The sequence below is a fragment of the Pogona vitticeps genome, chromosome 4 (assembly GCF_051106095.1).
Source record: "Pogona vitticeps strain Pit_001003342236 chromosome 4, PviZW2.1, whole genome shotgun sequence".
NCBI lineage: Eukaryota > Metazoa > Chordata > Lepidosauria > Squamata > Agamidae > Pogona > Pogona vitticeps.
In genome coordinates this window covers 219,214,122-219,232,934 of record NC_135786.1, presented here as the reverse complement: position 1 = coordinate 219,232,934, position 18,813 = coordinate 219,214,122, and the positions used below count along the sequence as shown (strand labels likewise).

Here is an 18,813-nt window from a genome sequence, read left to right as displayed (position 1 = left end):
GACCACAGCTGCAGTACAAGGATATCTGCAAGTGGGATCTGAAGGCCTTAGGAATAGACCTCAACAGATGGGAAACCCTGACATCTGATCATTCAGCCTGGAGGCAGGCATTGCATCACGGCCTCTCCCAATTCGAAGAGACACTTGTCCAGCAGGCCAAGGCAAAGAGGAAGTCACAAAAGCAGCAAAACCAGGGAGCTGGACAGGGGACAGATTGGATTTGTCTTCAGTGTGAAAGAGATTGTCACTCTTGAATTTGCCTCCTCAGCCACACTAGACGCTTTTCCAAGTCCTCCATACAGAGTTACCATAGTCTCTCAAGACTGAAGGATGCCTAATCTAATCTGGTTCAAGATGGATTGTACAAGTTTGGCAAAAGGGGAAAGAGGATGGAGGAAAGAGTGGGAAGCCCTGGGTCTGAGCACATGATGCCTTTATGTATTCCATGATGACTCTGCCTATTTTGCAATTTTTTCTGGCCAGAGAAAAGCGGCTGGAGGCAGTATGCACTCAGAGCTGGGTGGATTCACATTTCTTCAGTAGCATATGGCAACATGAGGCTCACCCTTGATACCCTGGGTCAAAATCTCAGTTGACCTGTCCTAATTATGGCTCTGATATATTTCATGCAAGTCGAGGCAGAGCCTGGGATTCAAAAAGTACCGGTATCTTCTACTGCCTCAGATCTTTCCTATTATCTGACACCTTTGGTATCAGGGCAAAGCATAACCCTCAGCGATTCTGTGATTCTCTTTTGCTCCTGCCCCAATCAAATGATTTTCCACATCCAAAGTATCAATTGCTACTCCTGGGGTAGTGGCAATTCACAGAATAAAATGAATCCTAGCCTCCCAATGTTCATCATTAAATAAATAAATAAATAAATAAATAAATAAATAAATAAATAAATAAATAAATAAATAAATAAATAAATAAGGCCACTTCCACCCTCTGCCCCCACCACATTTCCAGTGGTCCAGGTGGCCAGAAATTGCCCCTGCCATCATGCTGAATTTGCCCACCCTATATTTCAATCAAGATGCTAGCCATCAGCCCTGGTATCTTCAGGGCGATGGAAAACATACTTCACAGCAGCGACCTGAGGGCTGGTGCTCTGTCACTGGGCAGATGCTTTAGGTGGCAGATTCTGGGTGTCCTGAAAGGGCGCCAAATCGTTACTCCTTTTATTATGGATATGCGCATTTACTGCTACAGACGTGGAAAGGGGCTTGAGGGCATTTTTTGCCTCCTGTGTCCAAGTTAGGCCAGTTCCTCAGCGGCCGTTTCCTACCCCACCTGAGGCAGCAGAACGGCTTGGGCGGCCCCCAAGCAGCTGAGAAGTCACCTCGGGACTTTTGGCGCTTCTTTCTGCCCAAAGCTTGGTGCCCTCGACATCTCGGGCGCGCGCGTGCGTGTCAAAGACCGCCGGCGAGCCCCTCCACAGACCCCGGCTGGGGAGGGGGCAAGCGGGGGAGATGGGTTTCCCCCCCAAGAACGTCTACTCTTCAGTTCTCGGCTCTTCGGAACGGAGGCCGGCGAGCGGCCTCTTACCTGGAAAGCTGCTCTCGGGCCGTCAGGAGCCCGGCGGCGGCGAGATGCGGCGGCGCACAGCGCCCCCTACTTACCGCCGCGTCCGGGAGAGGAGAGCGCGGTCCGTGAGAAGGAGCGCCCGGAGAACGAGCCCTCAGTGAGGGAGAGCGAGCGAGCGAGCGAGCGTGTGGCACAAAGTCCGGGCTGGATTTGCGCGCCGCGGCCAGGTCGCGTAAGAGACAAGGGAGAGGGGGAGCGGGCTGCCGGGCGGAGAACAGCAGCCGGCTAGAAAGAGCCGGCTGCTGATCTAGAGAGCCCTCGTCTGGGGGCGGCGGGCAAGCCCCGGCGGCTCATGGGCTCCGCTGGGCAGCGAGCGCGCGGGTCCAAGGCGCGTTTGCAAGACGCGAGGGAGCGCCAGCCACCACCACCCCGTTTTCCTCCTTCCAAACTTTTGAGGGGCGGCCCACGTGTTTCCTCGCTCGCCTCACCCGCCGCTGTTCCCTGAGGGAAGCGCGAGAGCGGGCGGGCTGCGGGGCACCGGGGCTCCTCTCCTGCGCCGCTGCCGCCCGCGCTTTGCAGGCGAGGTAAAGCAACCGCCTCGCGCGCGGGTTGGGGCGGCGGCGGCGGTGCTTCATGCGGGTCTCCCTCGCGCCCCCCCCCCCCGCCTCTCCCTCCACCTCCTCGCCCTCTTGCCCCTCCCTTCCCTTCCCTTCCAGTCCCGGGGGGGTTGTTGTCCGAGTGAGGTTTCTCTTTCGGTCTGTCCACAGGAGAGGGGCTGCGAGCCGCTTTCGCTGGCCCGTTATTTAAGGCGCCTCGGCGCGTCTCGGCGGTGGAGAGGCAAGCGTGGATGCTGGACGGGAGAAAACCATCCGCCTTCTGAACCAGAGTCCTGGTAAGACAGGCAGGCGGGAGGCATTTTTCCAAAGAGGAATCATCGCAGTAAAAATAATGTTAGTGTATTAGCACTAATTATAACTTTATTACTAAAGAGTAGTAGTACTAATGGCAATAATAGCAGCAGCAAGAAGAGCAATTCTAGACATAGAGTCTTCCTGTGCACGTTTACTCGGGAGTAAGTTCCCGTGGAAATCGACGGTCTCCTCCCCATCCCCGAGTCCACGTGCATAGGATCGGCGGGAGCGCCAGGTAGGTAGGTACGCCTAATGGGTGGAGGAAGCGGGGTTTGCTTGCGAGGAAACGCGCCCAGGATCGGCTTGCACGTGGTGGCGGAGCCAAGCTGAAGTTCAGAGCCCCCATGCTTAGGATCGGGGCGGTCCCGGGGCTTCCGCGGATTTTCCAGGCTGATCAGAAAACGAAAGAAGCGGAGCTCCCCGGTCCCAGATGGAGGCGCTGATTTTTTGCTTTCGGGGAGTTCAGCCTCGCTGACGGACTTCTCTGGAGATGAAGTCCACGAATGTCGATCGGGGCCGCCGGGGCAGCCCGATCCGATGCAGGTTTACTGGGCAGTAAGGGAGGAAATGGAATTCGCCCTGGGTTGGGGGGGGGGCTGAGCCCAAGATTGCGCCTCCTAGAAGTGATGTCGCCCTATTGTCCCAGGGGGCTTACTCCGAGGTCGGCGGGTGCGGGACAGCATCCTTTCCGCGGCTGATCATTCGGTGCGTTTGTGTGTCCGCGCGTGCGAAGTCCGCTGTTTTCTCTCTTGCAGAGCGGTAGCTAGCTATGCCGGAGATTCCCGGAACTTTTCAAGAACTGCGAAGGGGAGCGGCGGGCGTGTGAGCGGCTCCCGGCCAGCTCGGCTGCCTGCGGTCGCCGTCCCCGCCCGCCTGCCTTCCTTCCCTCTGCCTGCCTGTCACCTGGGCTCCTCCGAGGGCGCCTCTCACTCCCCGGCGTTCCCATCGGCGACTGACCCTCCCTTTGCCTTTGGCTGCTCCAGTGAATCTTCCCCAAGCCTGGAGCTGAAGGATGCGGTTTCGCCTGTTCTCCTTTGCTTTGATCGTCCTCAACTGTATGGATTACAGTCACTCCCAAGGTGGCCGCTGGAGACGCAGCAAGAGAGGTGAGATGCGCATCCCAGATCTCCATCCCAATATCTTTCTGTCCCCGACCATGGTCGCCTTCGCCCTCCCTTCTTTTTGGCTTGGCTAACTTTCCTATTTCTCTTTTCTCCTGCCCTTTGTGGTCTGGATCCTCTTTATTTGAGAAGAGCCGAGGTGTGGTGGCGCAGTCTTAGTAATGCTCTTTAAGAGCTTTAATGTGGATTAAAAGTGTGGGGGAGTTAACAGGGCTCATAGGAGTGCTTTGGCTTCCCTTCTCTCTCCTTCATGGAGACCAGATGATAAGACCCTTTTCACCTCCCCTCCCCTCCACCCACACAATGCCTACACAAGGATACCTGTTTAAATGCCTTTAAGCCTTTCTTTCCTGTCCCCATCTAACTCTGATGTTCCAGCAGTCAGTAGGTCGGTTGCTGTCTGTTCCAGGTCTTCAGGAGTCATTCCTGTGGATGCAGATGTGCTCAGATCCAAGATAGCTGGTTTACACAGAGGCAAACAGTATGGAGTTCAAAGGACATTGCATTCTAGTAAGAGCCAGCAAAGCTTTTGCCTAAAAGGGTAGGATCAGACTGTGACAGTGCACACAGAGCTGCTGAAACAGAAGTAATTCCCTCTTCATGTTCTGTGTGAAATTGCCCTGGTGGTGTTGTAGTCAGAGAGGGCTAAAAAAAAAAGTAGAATACTTCCAGTCTCCATCATTGCATGCTCAGCATTGTAATGTGTTGTCATCTATAGTGAGGATTATGCATAAAGTGCAAACGGGTCATAATGTGCCATAAAGGATGTGACCTTTTGTATGTGGAAATGGCATGAGTGAGTAAAGGAAATTGGAGTTAACTGCAAATTAGTAGTAGTAGTAGTAGTAGTAGTAGCAGCAGCAGCAGTAGTATGGTGGTATTAGTAGTATTAGTATTAGTCTCTAGGTGTCCTGGGTTGAAATTCCTACCCTTTCCCCAGCTTGCTCCCTTTGGGGGATCAGCAGAAGTTAAACTCATTGAGAGTCATTGAATACCGTCCAGACTGTCTGTATTTTGAAGTTATGGTGCTGTCTGTCAGTGTGGGAATGCAGGCTACAGGGTATGACTCTTCTTCTAAAATACACCAGCATTCAGTATCCTGGCTCTCCTATTGGCTGTTTCTCCACACTAGCAGCTTGAGTGACATACTGAGATGGGAAAAGTGCCCCTCTTCCTTTTTGACATCAACTTTCAGTGGCCACACTGACTGGGGTATTTTGGCATTTGCTGTGCACAAACACACCTTTTCCCATCAGAGCAGTTGTCACAGATTTCATTGGACCTTGCTTCTAAGATAGCATGCTGAGAGCTGCAACAGATAAAGAATGACTAGGTTTTCTTTAAAAGGCAGTAAATCATGGTCATCACCAACTGGAAGTTTACAAATGGATGCCATTCACCTTGACAGCTAATTTATGCTAATTTGGGGCTTTTTGTGCCTGTGTGTTGTAATTTCTTGCCAAGGTCAGGGAAAAATTCTCAGGCCAACAAGGGAGAATTCAGCAGCTGTAAGTACCAATAGTCAATCTTTCCTCCAAGGTAGTTATCATCATTGTCCAGTTCCATAGAATTTGTTTAACTTTTCTTGGCATTAGAGGATTGCATCCTGTTTTAGTACTGCTGTTTTGAGCTGCTGAAGGACAGGATTTATTTGCTTGGACAAATATCTTCTCAATAGTCTGGAAATTATGTTCTCTAATGGTATGATATTTCAGTGTTCCTGGAAGAGTACAGTATTACTACAGCTCAGTATTGGCTTGTTGGCATCAGCTGCTGGGTCCCACCTAATAACCTGAAATTCTGTTTTTCTCTTTCTGCTGGTTAGTGGTATATACCAGAAGATGTAGAAATTTGTGCTCTGGGGTGGGGGGAGAATCCCTGCTTGTTTTGGCTACAGAAATGACATTTCCTTCTATTCCAGTTTGGTACCAGTGCCATAATTTGCCATCACACCTCCTCATTCCCTGCACGATGTCCTATGTTTTGACTTGTTTTAGACATTTGGTATGTTTTATAAAGCCAGCTTTGAAAAGCAGTCACTTAAAAATGTCTATGAGCCATTAAAAGAGATGAGAAGAGTTATTTTGTGGGGCTAGCTGGGTAGCTTAGTGAGTTGGGTACCTAGCTGTGGACCCAGGCATTGGAATTTCAGTCCACCACTGTGCCTTCCAGGAATAGAGCCAACCTGTGGAGTCTTGGGCAAGCTACCCATGCAGTCCCAGGGTACCCCCGGAAGAAGGGAATGGTAAACTACTTCTGACTATTCTATACCTTTGAAACCCATTAAAGGATCTTTGTAAATCAGAAGTGACTTGATGGCTTGACCATAGACAACAAACATAGCAAACAAACAAAGGTGCCAGGTTCCAGAATTGTCCTCTGAATGGTCAGTGGCCATGTTTGCCATGTCATTGAGTCATGACATCTCTGCCTAATAATGTGCATTAGTCATTTGTAGCATATTAATAGCCAGAAAAGGAAAAGAACCCAGACAACTTTCTTAGTTTACAAAACTCTCTTCACTGGATTGCTTAGAGGCGTTTCTGAATTTTTGTAGGGGTGACTAGGCAACTTCTTGCTTGCTTGCTGTTGAGTCACTGAGTATAGATCAAAGTGAGGGGAAGAAGAGAAATATTAATCTAATTATAATTTATCTCTTTTCTGTGCTCTTACATCTTCTTCACTGGGGAATGTACTCACCTTGGAAGCATGTGTATCTGTCCATTCACACAAAAGATGCTCCAGCCCATGTGAAGCAGAGTGTGAAACAGGAAGCAGGAGTCATTTGCACTTCCTATTTTCCTTTTGCTAGTTCATGTATTCAAGTTTGTTCACACTGATTGGAAATGTGTGGGTTAATTTGGGGGTTTGGTGTAGTGCAGAGGTGGGATTCAGCAGGTTCGCATTTATTCTATAGAACCGGTTCCTAAATGTACTATTGGTTCGTAGAACCGTTTGCTGGCCTGAGATGAATGAAGGAGGAGGGGCCAGGTGACCAGCGATGAGCGAGGGGGAGGGGGCACAATTAGCTGCCTCCCTTCCCGTACCACACTGAGCCATCTGAGGTGGGGTGTGGGTGAGAGAGATAAAGCCCTGGAAAGAGCAGAGGCATCACTGGGGGAAAGGGGGGGAGGATGAGTCCTTCATGTCACTGGAGGAAAGCCTATGGCCTTGAGGCGGGGGGGGGGTGATTGACAAGGCATGAGGGCAGGATACAGAGGGGAAAAGTTTTGGGGTGAGACCACTTCAGTCAAATACCCAACCGTCCTCGTTTTGCTATGATTTTTTTCAAGTTAAAGGTACCACATAAGACTGTTGCTCTGCCTAGAAACCACATTAGGTGTGCAAAGGTGGCCTCCAGGTAACAACAAGCAGGGCGATCAGTCATTTCAGGAGCAGGAAAGGGGAGGGAAGCAATTTTTGCTGGTGAGCTATAGGGTGAAATAGGAGGTAAAGGGAAGGAGAGATGTGTCAGTTTTTTGTCAAACTTGGTCATAAGCACCCACTGTGAGGTGTGTGTTTGTTTGTGTGTGTGTGTGTGTTTGGCACATGCCCATGGTGAGGGTAACAGCAGCAGTATGCCCAAACAGATACACTTATCCAGATGTCTTAATCATGTGAGAAGTAGTTGTGATGATAGGCAGTAGGGAGACCACTGTGGAAGAAACCCTCATCGGATCCCACTGTCCTGGGCATTTATTTATTTATTTATTTATTCATTTATTTATTTATTTATTTATTTATTTATTTATTTATTTATTTATTTATTTATTTATTTATTTATTTATCCGTCATTAGGACATAGAACCTGTTGTTAATTTATTTGAATCCCACCACTGGTGTAGTGGCTGCTTATGAGAGCCAGCCTTCAGCCAGTTATGTACACTTAAACCAAAGCTGGAAAAGTTATATTTAGAAAGTTACAAAGTGATTCATCTGCAATATTTCCAAGGAATAAAAAGTAATTTGTTATGTTATTATGTTGTTGTTTGTTGTTTCGTTGTTAAGTCGTGTCCGACTCTTCGTGACACCATGCACCAGAGCATGCCAGGCTCTCCTGTCTCCCACCGCCTCCCAGAGTTGGGTCAAATTATGTTATTATAGGAGTTCTTAAAAGCAGCAAGTTCACTATCCCATGTCTCAAAAGTAACTGGAATTCTTAGTTACCTAGAGAACAGAAACCTGAATGCTATAAACTACTGTGATACAGACCACACCTATTCACTTTGTTGTCACTTCAGCTCTGGAACCATTTGAAGTTCCTCCACCATTTTGTGAGGCCATACCTCTGTTCCTATAAAAGCAGGTTAAAGTTACACCTATTTATTTATGTATTTATTTATTTATTTATTTATTTATTTATTTATTTATTTATTTATTTATTTATTGGACTTATATACCGCCCCATAGTGCTACATGCACTCTCCGGGCGGTTTACATTTTTTTTAATTATACAGGCTACACATTGCCCCCCCAGCAAGCTGGGTACTCATTTTACTGACCTCGGAAGGATGGAAGGCTGAGTCAACCTTGAGCCAGCTACCTGGGATTTGAACCCCAGGTCGTGAGCACAGTTTTAGCTGTAGTACAGCGTTTTAACCACTGTGCCACGAGGCTCTTAAAACTATTTTACCCCGCCCTTCTCCTTAAAATGGACCCAAGGCAGCTTATCTTACATCATTAAAGGACAATATTTAAAGCTATAAACAGTGAATATACAAAGGTAGCTTGAATATGAAAGGAGTAATGTTATTTCTCAAGCATATATAGACATAGCAGACAAAACCTGTTGGGCAGTTACACAAATGGCTTTTAGATGTGAATTTACCAAAGTTAAGAAATCTCCGTAAACATTATTGATATGTAGCAAATAATGTCTACTGAGGTTAATTAATCTATGGCAGTTTCCTTCCAAAAGTTAAACCATTTGTGTAATTGCAGCAGGATTTCAGCCAGTGTAATGTACTTAGGGGTACCTAGTGTGGTGCAGTAGATAGACTAGGCCTCTAGAGACCATGATTTGCGTATCCACTTGGCCATGGAAACTCACTGCATAATACATCACTCATACCCTAATCCCTTACTGTAAATTTCTTCTTCAGTGGTGTAATGGCTTGTTGATGATGAGCTGCTTTGTAGGAACATTCTTATTTTGATTGAAAACAGATCACTCATCTTTTTTGTACAGTGGTGCCTCGACTTGCGAACATCCCTACTTATGACCATTTTGAGTTACAACCAGCTCCGGCCGCAAAATTTTGCTTCTACTTGCAACTGGAGTTTAGAGTTATGAACAGAAAAAGGCAGGGGGGAAAGGCGGGAAATTAAAATTTCTAACTGTAGGTGTCGACAAGGCTGCTTCTTTGTAGCTCTTTCACCCCAGCAGTTACAGAGTGTGGGTTGTCGTCGAAGGCTTCTGAGTGTGTGTGTGTGTGTTTCCAGGGAGGCTTCAGGCTGCCTGGTAAGGTAAGGTGCGGTTTTCTGCTTTTAAAAAATGGTTCTGGGTGTTTTTGCAGTGTGGTTTTGGGCTTGGGGGGTTATGTTTGTGTGCTGTGATGGGTTTGGAGGGTTGTTTGTTTTTTTGGGTTTTTTTCCCCCATGTCCGATGGGTCTTGGGGGGTTTGGTTGTTTTTTGGAGTGTTTCCCCATTTCCTATGGGTCTTGGGGGGTTTGGTTGCTTTTTAGGCTTTCCCCTATTTCCGATGGGTCTTGCATGCTTCCCTTGCTTTTTCCTTTGTTTTTTTTTGCATTTCCGATGGGTCTTGCATGCTTGATTGCTTCTCCCCCCCTTCGTCCAGAAGGGATTAATCACGTTTCCAATGGGTCTTGCAGAGATTTTTTGGGGGTATTTTTTTCCTTCAGCCGGAATGATTTAATTGCATTTCAATGCATTCCAATGGTGAACGCTGTCTCAACTTACAACCTTTTCAAGTTACGACCATCTTCCGGAACAAATTAAGTTCGTAAGTCAAGGCACTACTGTACCTTTTAGCTTTTCCTCCTGGTCTGTAATTGATGGTTGCTTTAATTTGATTCTTTTGCTCCTGCATGCATTTTAGAAATGCTACTCTCTTTCTTTCATTGACTTTAAGTGTGACACTACTTTTGATATGAATGTTCTGGTAAGTGAATTATGAACAACTAGTACTTACTGTAGTGAACTGGCTTATTGAAGAATCAGGCTCCACTTAATTTCTTGGAGGAAGCTACTTACATAAAAATTGTTGTACAATTTTCCTGCAGGAAAAGCATGATGCATGGAGATGCATTAGCACTGGGTTTGCTGCTGCCATCTTTTGTGTGGATTATTTAGTGCAGCCTTCTGCAATTGGGAGACCTCCAAATGGGTCAGACAAAAATTCTCAGCTTTCCCTAGCCAGTGTTGCAAAGCTGTTGTAGAATATCTGAGCAAGGCCTGAACTCAGTGCATTAAAAGAGAAAAGAGTTACCCTCCATTTTGCTAAAATTCCATTTTTCACTGGATGGATAAGAGGTTTTGGGTTTTAACAGGGATAGGTGTGGAAGTAATCACATCTTAAGGAACACTCACATCAAAATCTTAATGTATAACTTCACTGTCTGTTTTTCATGGCAGAAAGCTGTGACTGGCAGAACAAGGGAAATGTTACAGCATTGGTCTAAATAAAACTGCTGTTTTCACTAACCTTTGAAAAACCTTTTAGAAAGAATTTCCCCTTCTTAACATCTATGGAAGCAAACAATTATTTGAATTTGCTTTATGTGTTGTTTTCTTTTCTTCTCTCTTTTAATATGTTTCCCAAGCTTGGTAGAGCAATTCGTACACAGTTTGCTCTTCTTACTGCAAATTTATCATATGTGAAGACAAAATGTTTTTGATAGGTGCATTGGCACTGTATTCTGTTAAGTACAGTAAAACTTTACCAGGGTTACAGAGCTTTTGACATGTTATTTTTTTGGACCACAAATTCTAGAAACCCCAGGCAACATAAAACATAGGTGGTGCTGCAGATTAGGGTCACAAAAAAGTTATGGTAAAAAAGGCAAAAAAAGTATTTCAAACCTTTGCAAAATGACTACAGCAAAATAATGTTTGTTTTAGAAACTATAAGCGCTACAGAATTTTCAGTCTGGATTTCTCCTCTTTCCCTGCTCTTTCTTCTTCTCGTGCCTCCTGCTTCCACAATTTAATCTAAGGCAAGTGTATAAAAATGACATCCGTCTTCCCCCTCCCGCCCCCTTAGTGGCTGATCAAACTATATCTTGTTCACAGAAAAGTCATAGTGTGTCTTTAATTAAATGAGTACTTTAGATCCAGGCTAGAGAGGGAAGGGATGAGAGCAAACTTTCTGCTTTTTTTTTTTTAGCAGAACAGTTTAAGGACTATATCACAGTAGAGTCAAAATGAATAGAGATCTAACCCATGTTGGGTGAATTATCCCCCACTTTACCCCACCCTGTGCTACTTTTGCTAAAATAAAATAAAAAATAAAAAAATAAAGGCAGAGATTAAAAAACCCCATAAGCTGCTTTTAATTGATCCCATGTTCCCTGTTGATCTTCAACCAGCAATTGTGCTTCTGGGACAACTAGCTTACCCCAAAGAGATTGAATCCAATTTCATTTCTTCTTGGACATTCAGCTGTTGGCTGAATAGAACTGGTGTTGACAGTTGACTTACTAGAGTTAGTCTGTACTGTTACTGCTGGGTTTTTATTGCGGTCTGTTGTTAGAATGAGACGTGTTCAGCTAATTTCAAGAAATGTGGACTAGGATGTTCATGGCTAATCCATGCCTATAGCTGAGGTTATATGCGATGCTTACTGTGTAATGTCAAAATGTGGGATTAAGATTCTTGTGCAATTCTTTCTACTTAACACACACACACACACACACACACACACACACACACACACACACACACACACACCATCTGCAAATAATCAGGCATGCACTGTAGGGTACTGGCACTTAGAGCGTCTCTGGCATTCTGCAGAGTCTCTTATGTGATCTCAGATGCTCCATAATATCACTTTCTTAATGAAATAAAATTCTTGGCATGGATGGACTCTTCTGTGGAGTCACATCCAGTTGAAAATGGCAAGCAAATCTATCATTTCTTTTGACTAATGAGTTTGAAAATACATCTTAAAAAAAGAGAAAAGAATCGGGAATATGAAATATGTCTGTCTGTACAAGCAGGATTTTAGCTAATATTTTGGGAGGGCTCGGTGGCTATGCCATATAGAATTTCCACCAACAATCCAGTGTATTTCCTTTCCTAGTCAAGAGCACCCGGGGTTCTCTTGAACTCAAACAATGTGTTGGGTCTCTGAATTGGTCTGGAAAAGAGAAATGCAAGCTGTATGAAGGGACAAAGTACATGGTGTGCACTGCAGTATATAACAAGGGTTCCTGTGGATTCTTCTATGAAGCAAAACTCCTTTGGATGCAACTTAGTATGAACAAAAAATAGGGTAAGTAAGTAAGTGCTTATTCTTTCTCACAGTTTCCCCGGTCAAAGGAAAGATTGCAGATTAAATAAATGGAATAAATAAAGCAGACATTCACACATTTGAAACACTGCAGGATAAATTATGAGTAAGCATATGGATTAAGGATTTCTCTGTCCCACATATAACTCTGTACAGTGGTGCCTCGGAAGATGAATTTAATTAGTTCCACGGTTAATGTTGTCTTGCGAAACACGTTGTCCCATAGGGATGCATTGAAATCTAATTAATGCGTTCCTATGGGCAAAAAAAGTTAGAACAAAATCAAATTTGGTTTACAAAGAGTTTATTAAGTGCTCTTTAAAGCCATACATATTGTGCAGATGATTTCAAAAATTTCAATCAAAAAACTTTAACTTTTTAAACATCATAGAAAAACATTTAAAAATCAGCAAACATGAGGCAAGAACAAAAAAATGGAAAACATTCGTCTTGCGAAGCGCGGCCATAGGAACATTTGTCTTGCGAGTCATCAACCCCCATTGCCAAAACCATTTGTCTTGCAAGTTTTTTTGTCCTGCGAGGCATTTGTCTTGCGAGGCACCACTGTATTATAAAATTGCCTTATACTACAATGGATGGCTGGATAGCTCACTGAGCCAGAGGTTGGGAGTTGGATTCCCTACTGTGCCTCCAGAGAGAAGAGCCAGCCTGTGTGATCTCAGGCAAGCTGCACCATCTCAGAGCACACTCAGAAGAAGGGAATGAGAAACCACGTCTGAGTACTTTCTAGCGAGAAAATTTTTAAAAGGGTCACCATAAGTCAAAATTGACTTGATGGCACAGGATTATTATTGAAGTGAATTAAAAGCAAAGAAACCAAACTGTCAGAACACTTTTTGTCAATGGGGGATGCAACTAGAAAAATGCAGCCTCATAGGGAGCTGGATGTAGTAAGGAGAGGACAAATACATCCAAAATGTTGGTGTAACTTCAAAATGGAAAGATCTGTTTTCCCTGCTCTGTCAGGAATGGTTTTTCTATGAAACAAATGCTGCAGGATAATTAGGAGACAGATCCCTTTTCCACATCTTTTCATGCTAGTTTCATGCATCAACATTTAAGCTCTGTGGTGTCGGCGGTTTGGCATTTAGAATAGAAAAATGGAATATGAGGAATACCGTGTAGGAGAGAGCAGCATTACGGTACTGCAAGTAATTTATTTTACTAAATCTTTGAGTTTTTCACAGTTCTTCTGAGGTGGAACAAGCAAAAACTTATTATTGATGCAGTTGTGTACACATTTGCATTGTACAGAAGCTTCATTAACTACTGTGAAATTTACTTCTAGGTAAATGTAGGATTGCTGCATCAAAGCAATCCAGTATTTAGTGCTAGCAAGAAAGCCCTGCTTTGTTTGTTTAATTCCTTCTTAGTAAATAGCAGTAGTTTCATTAAATCAATTGAATCTTAAATTGCCAGCTCTTTCCTCTGGATTTCTATGCTTTTTTGATTTACTCTTAAATGCATCATACAGACCAGATGATGTCTGGTCTTCTGCCTTCTGTGCTGCCCTCCAGTAGCTCCCCCCCCCCCAAACTTGTGGTGATTTTGTCTCTTAAGGCTTATCCATGTTTCTCTTCACCAATGATACTAGTACTTTACACAGTGTCTATGTGACGCAAAGCTGAAACCTGTATCAACACTATCAAACTGGAACAAATAGCCTTACTTTCTGCCTTTCTTTCTTTTGTCTTTTTACAGCATCACCATCACTGCCAGTGGATGGTGTCGTGTTTTTTGTCCAGCCTTGTTCCAATTTGTACCTTAATTTGCATAATATGCTTCTGTGAATCCTCATACTGCATTGCTCTGCAGATCTCCACTATATGTGGGCGTGTTGCGTGAGATGACATTTCCTTATGGGTATATTTCCACTGACCACCTCCATGGCTCCGTGCCAGTTGGGAAGTGAATGTCAGGAGACAATTGGTTCAAGGGAGATATGGACAAAATGAACTGGTTGTTATTTAGTTGTTACGTTGTGACCCCATGGACCAGAGCACACCAGGCCCTCCTGTCTTCCACTGCCTCTCATATTTTGTTAAAATTCATGTTGGTAGCTTCAATGACACTGTCCAACCATCTAGTCCTTTGTTGTCCCCTGCTCCTCTTGCCTTCACATTTTCCCAGCATCAGAGTATTTTCCAGGGAATCTTCTCTTCTCATCAGATGGCCAAAGTATGGGAGCCTCAGATTCAGGATCTGTCCTTCCAGTGAGCACTGAGGGTTGATTTCCTCCAGAATTGATAGGTTTCTTCTCCTTGCAGTCCAAGGGACTCTCAAGAGTCTCTTCCAGCACCACAATTCAAAAGCATCAATTGTTCGGCCGTCTGCCTTCTTTATGATCCAGCTCTCACTTTGATACATCGCTACTGGAAAAACCATAGCTTTGACTATGCAGACCTTTGTCAGCAAGGTGATGCCTCTGCTTTTAAAGATGCTGTCTAGGTTTGTCATCGCTTTCCTCCCAAGAAGCAGGTGTCTTTTAATTTCGTGGCCACTGTCACCATCTACAGTGATCATGGAGCCCAAGAAAGTAAATCTGTCACTGCCTCCATATCTTCCTCTTCTATTTGCGAGGAGGTGATGGGACCAGTGGCCATGATCATAGTTTTTTTGATGTTGAGCTTCAAACCATTTTTTGCACTCCTCTTTCACCATAATTAAGAGGTTCTTTAATTCCTCCTCACTTTCTGCCATCAGAGTGGTATCATCTTCATATCGGAGGTTGTTGATATTTCTTCCGGCAATCTTAATTCCAATTTGAGATTCCTCCAGTCCAGCCTTTCGCATGATGTATTCTGTATATAAATAAGCAGGGGGACAATATACAGCCTTGTTGTACTCCTTTCCCAATTTTGAATCAAGCAGTTGTTCCATATCCAGTTCTAACGGTTGCTTCCTGTCCCACATATAGATTTCTCAGGAGGTAGATAAGGTGGTCAGGCACTCCCATTTCTTTAAGGGATTGCCTTCGCACTTCTGGGTGCAAATACTGAAGTATCAGTTCAAATCAGAGAGAAAACCCCGCACTACGAACTCTTCAAAATGACTGGGAGCAGTACCACTGTGCTTTGAAGTCCTCTTGGCATGTTTAGACCAAATGGTTTTTTTAATGAGCATGGCAAGCATTAGTGATGAATAGTCTTCTCTCCGCCCCTTGAATAGCACTCAGTGTCAAGTTTTGATTTTACCGAGGTAGAATGGGCTGCATATTTCACTTGATGGTTTCATATTATTGTTATACACTTCTCCCTTGAATTGCATGGGTTTGAACAGCATGGTTTTGGTCGTACACAGATTTTTTTTCCAATAAATAAAAATATAGTCCAACAAATATTCCAATAAATAAACATTCAGTATATAAATATTCAATAAATACCATTCCGCTATTTGTCTACAGGAAGTGGCCTGAGAAAACTTGTTCTCAGACTTACCCAAAGCCCCTGTTGTTGGCAGCAAGGCGATTCATGATCCAATGGTGGCAACCCAGTTAGACCTCTGTTATGGCATGATGGCTACGTATGTCAGCTGGGGAAGGTGTTGGGCATGCTGTATAATTAATATAGTAAACTTATCTGTTCTCTCTCTCTCTCTCTCTCTCTCTCTCTCTCTCTCTCTCTTTCTGTGTGTGTGTGTGTGTGTGTGTGTGTGTGTGTGTGTGTGTGTGTGAGAGAGAGAGAGAGAGAGAGAGAGAGAGAAAGAGAGAGAGAGAGAGAGAACATGGTAGCATTATTGAAGAGAGAAATGTAATTGTTATTTCAAAGCATAATAATTGATTTTGGAGATAAAAATAGAAAATAATAGGATGAATCAGTAACCCCCCCCCCCGACGCCCCTGATGAAAACTATAACTGACACAAGGGCAATTAAAAATGGTTTTGAATATGGAACAATTAATCACTGCTTCCCCCACGCACCCCAAATTAAACAGGAAACGAGCTGAAGCCACAAGAAAGGAACTTTGAATTTTTACTGATGAATGGGATTTGCAAAATGCATCTTACTTTTGAGTAAACATTATGGACAGATCTTAACCATAGGACAGGGCTTGGAAAAATATAACTGGAGGGTGTCTTTTGCAAGTTGTAGTTTTTCTTTTTTAAAAAAGAAAGGTAATTTGTTGTGCATCTGCTCAATGATATATGTCTATGAAAGCTGCATTATAATTTTATTTCCAGATCATTTGGGGGAAAACAGCCCCTCTGATAACCATTGCCCAGGTGAAACATCTGAAATTTTGCTGACCTTGTGGGTTGGTACGTCGGCAGCAGTGATTATTGAGTGCCAGAAAATATAGTACTTCTCCCCCAAACTACTTACAAATATTTCAAAAAGTGAGTTGAAAGCCAGCAAACCAATTATGAAGGAGAGCCCTTCCTGACTTTAAAACGTGTGTTATGATAGCACTTATTTAGGTGGTTGCTTTCCAAGATTGTTAATGTACTGATGCCTTTTTGAGCTCCTAATGTATTCTTGGATGGGGTCACCTGGTTCTCCTTGTGTAGTTCATGGTTGTACTTGGGGAATTTGCAATCTTTACATCAACACAACTGCTGCTGGATGGATGGGATCTTGGAAAAATCTTGTATATCCTTTCCCTTGAATGAGGATCATTGTACACTGTTTCAACACTGCTTCAGCAGTGTGACTCAAAATAATATATATTATTATTTCATTATATAAACATTGAATTGTGAACCCATTTGCTGAATGTGAGCAACTGGGATGGAGAGGCTGGCACAGGATGGGCCAAATAAATTGCGATTGGGGAGGACACCTCCGTTGTACCTACCGTGTTCAAATGTAAAACATTTGTCATTTAAAATCTGATGTATATTTACTCAAAAGTAAATCCTATTGATCAGTAAAGCTTACTCTCAGATATGCCAGCTCAGGATTATGCTGTGTTTCTGTGGTCCAAATTAGAGGACACAATTAGTGAGCTATTAGAAGAGAAACCCTCATCCCCAGTACTTAATCCAACCACACTCTATCTTGCCTCCCACCCAACAGGCCCAGATGTTTGTTAGGCCTGAATGCCATGGAGAATAAAAGGGAAGACTAAGCTGCCTCGTGAAGGGGTCCTGAAGCAGTTTGTGGCAGTTCCATTGCTGCCATCCAAAAGTGGCAGTGAACCTGTCACACACCCCTCCCCAGTTCCCCTGTTTGTCCTTCCACACAACCCAGGTTCACTTTCGGGTATGACATTTATTTCTCAACCCTTTTTGCTGCCACCAGAGGATTTATTCCTCACTCTATCAAATATGGCTCTTAAATCACAGTTCTCCAATATAACAATGTTTATTTATGTGTTTATCAGTAAATCATATAAAGTAAATCATGGATGGTCTTATTTTATTCATTCAATAAATTGTGCTTTGATAACATTTATATTTGCTTAGATAGAATAATTTTAATCAGGGTATTTATTCATTTCTTATCTTGTTCTCTATCTCTCTATTCTTCTTTAACAAAAGGCTGGTCCCAACTGTCTAAACTGCTTTTCTCCAACTGATATCATTAACTGAAGTCCCTAACTCTTAACTCATATCCCTAACTCATCCCTAACTGATCTTTAACTGTCTTCCATTCTTCTTATATTTCCTTAGTTCTGCCTCTTCTGTTCATCCATTGGTTGATATATCAAGGTTCCATTGTGATGGACAGGATTGGTTACTGACCTGTCCGTCACAGAACCATAAGAAGCATATGTGCAGTCTTGGTGCAGGAGCCACATGACTTAACAGAGAAGGAGAGGTGTATCTTCTCAAGTCAATTGCAGCAAAGGGAAGCGATCACTTCCTTTGAGAACCATTAAATAGGCCATTTGATGTCTCATTAAGCTTGGCACCCTTGTGAGAGTACCAGTGAAGCTTTATGAAGTTGGCAGCCCTCTCACTTCTTTGGGCATTGTTGTCTCCTCCCATCTGCATGCTTGTGGGGTGGGGAGCAATTGTTTGAACAAGGAACATGCTTCATTCTACAAATTACTTTCATTTGTTGTTCTTGTGGTCGCATGGAGTTCATTTGCAAATCTGATGGTGCTTTGAAGTTATTTCAAGGAAAGCTTCCTAGGAGAGCAAACATCACAGAAGAATTTAACATGACCTGGAGATATATTGATCTGTCTGTCTCTATGCAAGCAGGCTTTCTCCTTATCTCTTGACTTGACTGTGCAGATGAAGAGTTCAAGTAGATACAATTTGCATTTTGAAAGAAGCTTCCATTCATGCTGGTGGAGGCTTTTATTCAATGTAAACATCAGCTTTGGGGTGACAATTTTTGAAGGAAGGGAAAAAGAACAAATGGCCAATCCTAGCCTAAGATGTCTGTAGCTGAGCTGCTACAGGTGCATGCAGAGCTCAGCTGCTGCCTTTTGGTCATCTGGAAAGGAACAAAACTGCAGGAGTTGGCTCTCTGATCACTCTTGGAAGAAGAGCTGCCTCTTTCTCTACTCTTACTAAAGCCTTTTCTTCAGGTAAATCTTTGGTAGTTTGATGCCCTGCTCCCTCCAGCAGGTGCTCACTCAGAAGCAGCATTCTGGCTTCCCTGCCTCGCCTTCTTCAGGCACTGCTTCTGAGTGGGTGGCTATTGGAGGGGGCGGGGTACTAAACTGCCAGACATATGTTGCAGTGGTAAACAAACTGTGCTGAACCACTGAATTGGCAATTTGTTTAGCGCTGCGGGCTAAATTGCAGAAGCCTGTGCTTCAGGGTCAGAAGACCAGCAGTCGTAAGATCGAATCCATGCAAT

The 18,813-nt window shown here is 44.0% G+C and overlaps 1 protein-coding gene across 1 annotated transcript in view; it reads left to right on the top strand.

Annotated features, from left to right (window-relative positions):
* The first annotated feature begins 1,634 nt into the window (after positions 1 to 1,634).
* RSPO2 (R-spondin 2) overlaps positions 1,635 to 18,813 on the top strand; it is a 125,924-nt gene continuing 108,745 nt past the window's right edge. The window contains exons 1-3 of the mRNA XM_020783393.3: positions 1,635 to 1,757; positions 2,298 to 2,422; positions 3,197 to 3,547. Of these exons, the coding sequence (XP_020639052.1) occupies positions 3,454 to 3,547 (94 nt within the window). The 5' untranslated portion in view covers positions 1,635 to 1,757; positions 2,298 to 2,422; positions 3,197 to 3,453. The remainder of the gene's footprint in view (positions 1,758 to 2,297; positions 2,423 to 3,196; positions 3,548 to 18,813) is intronic.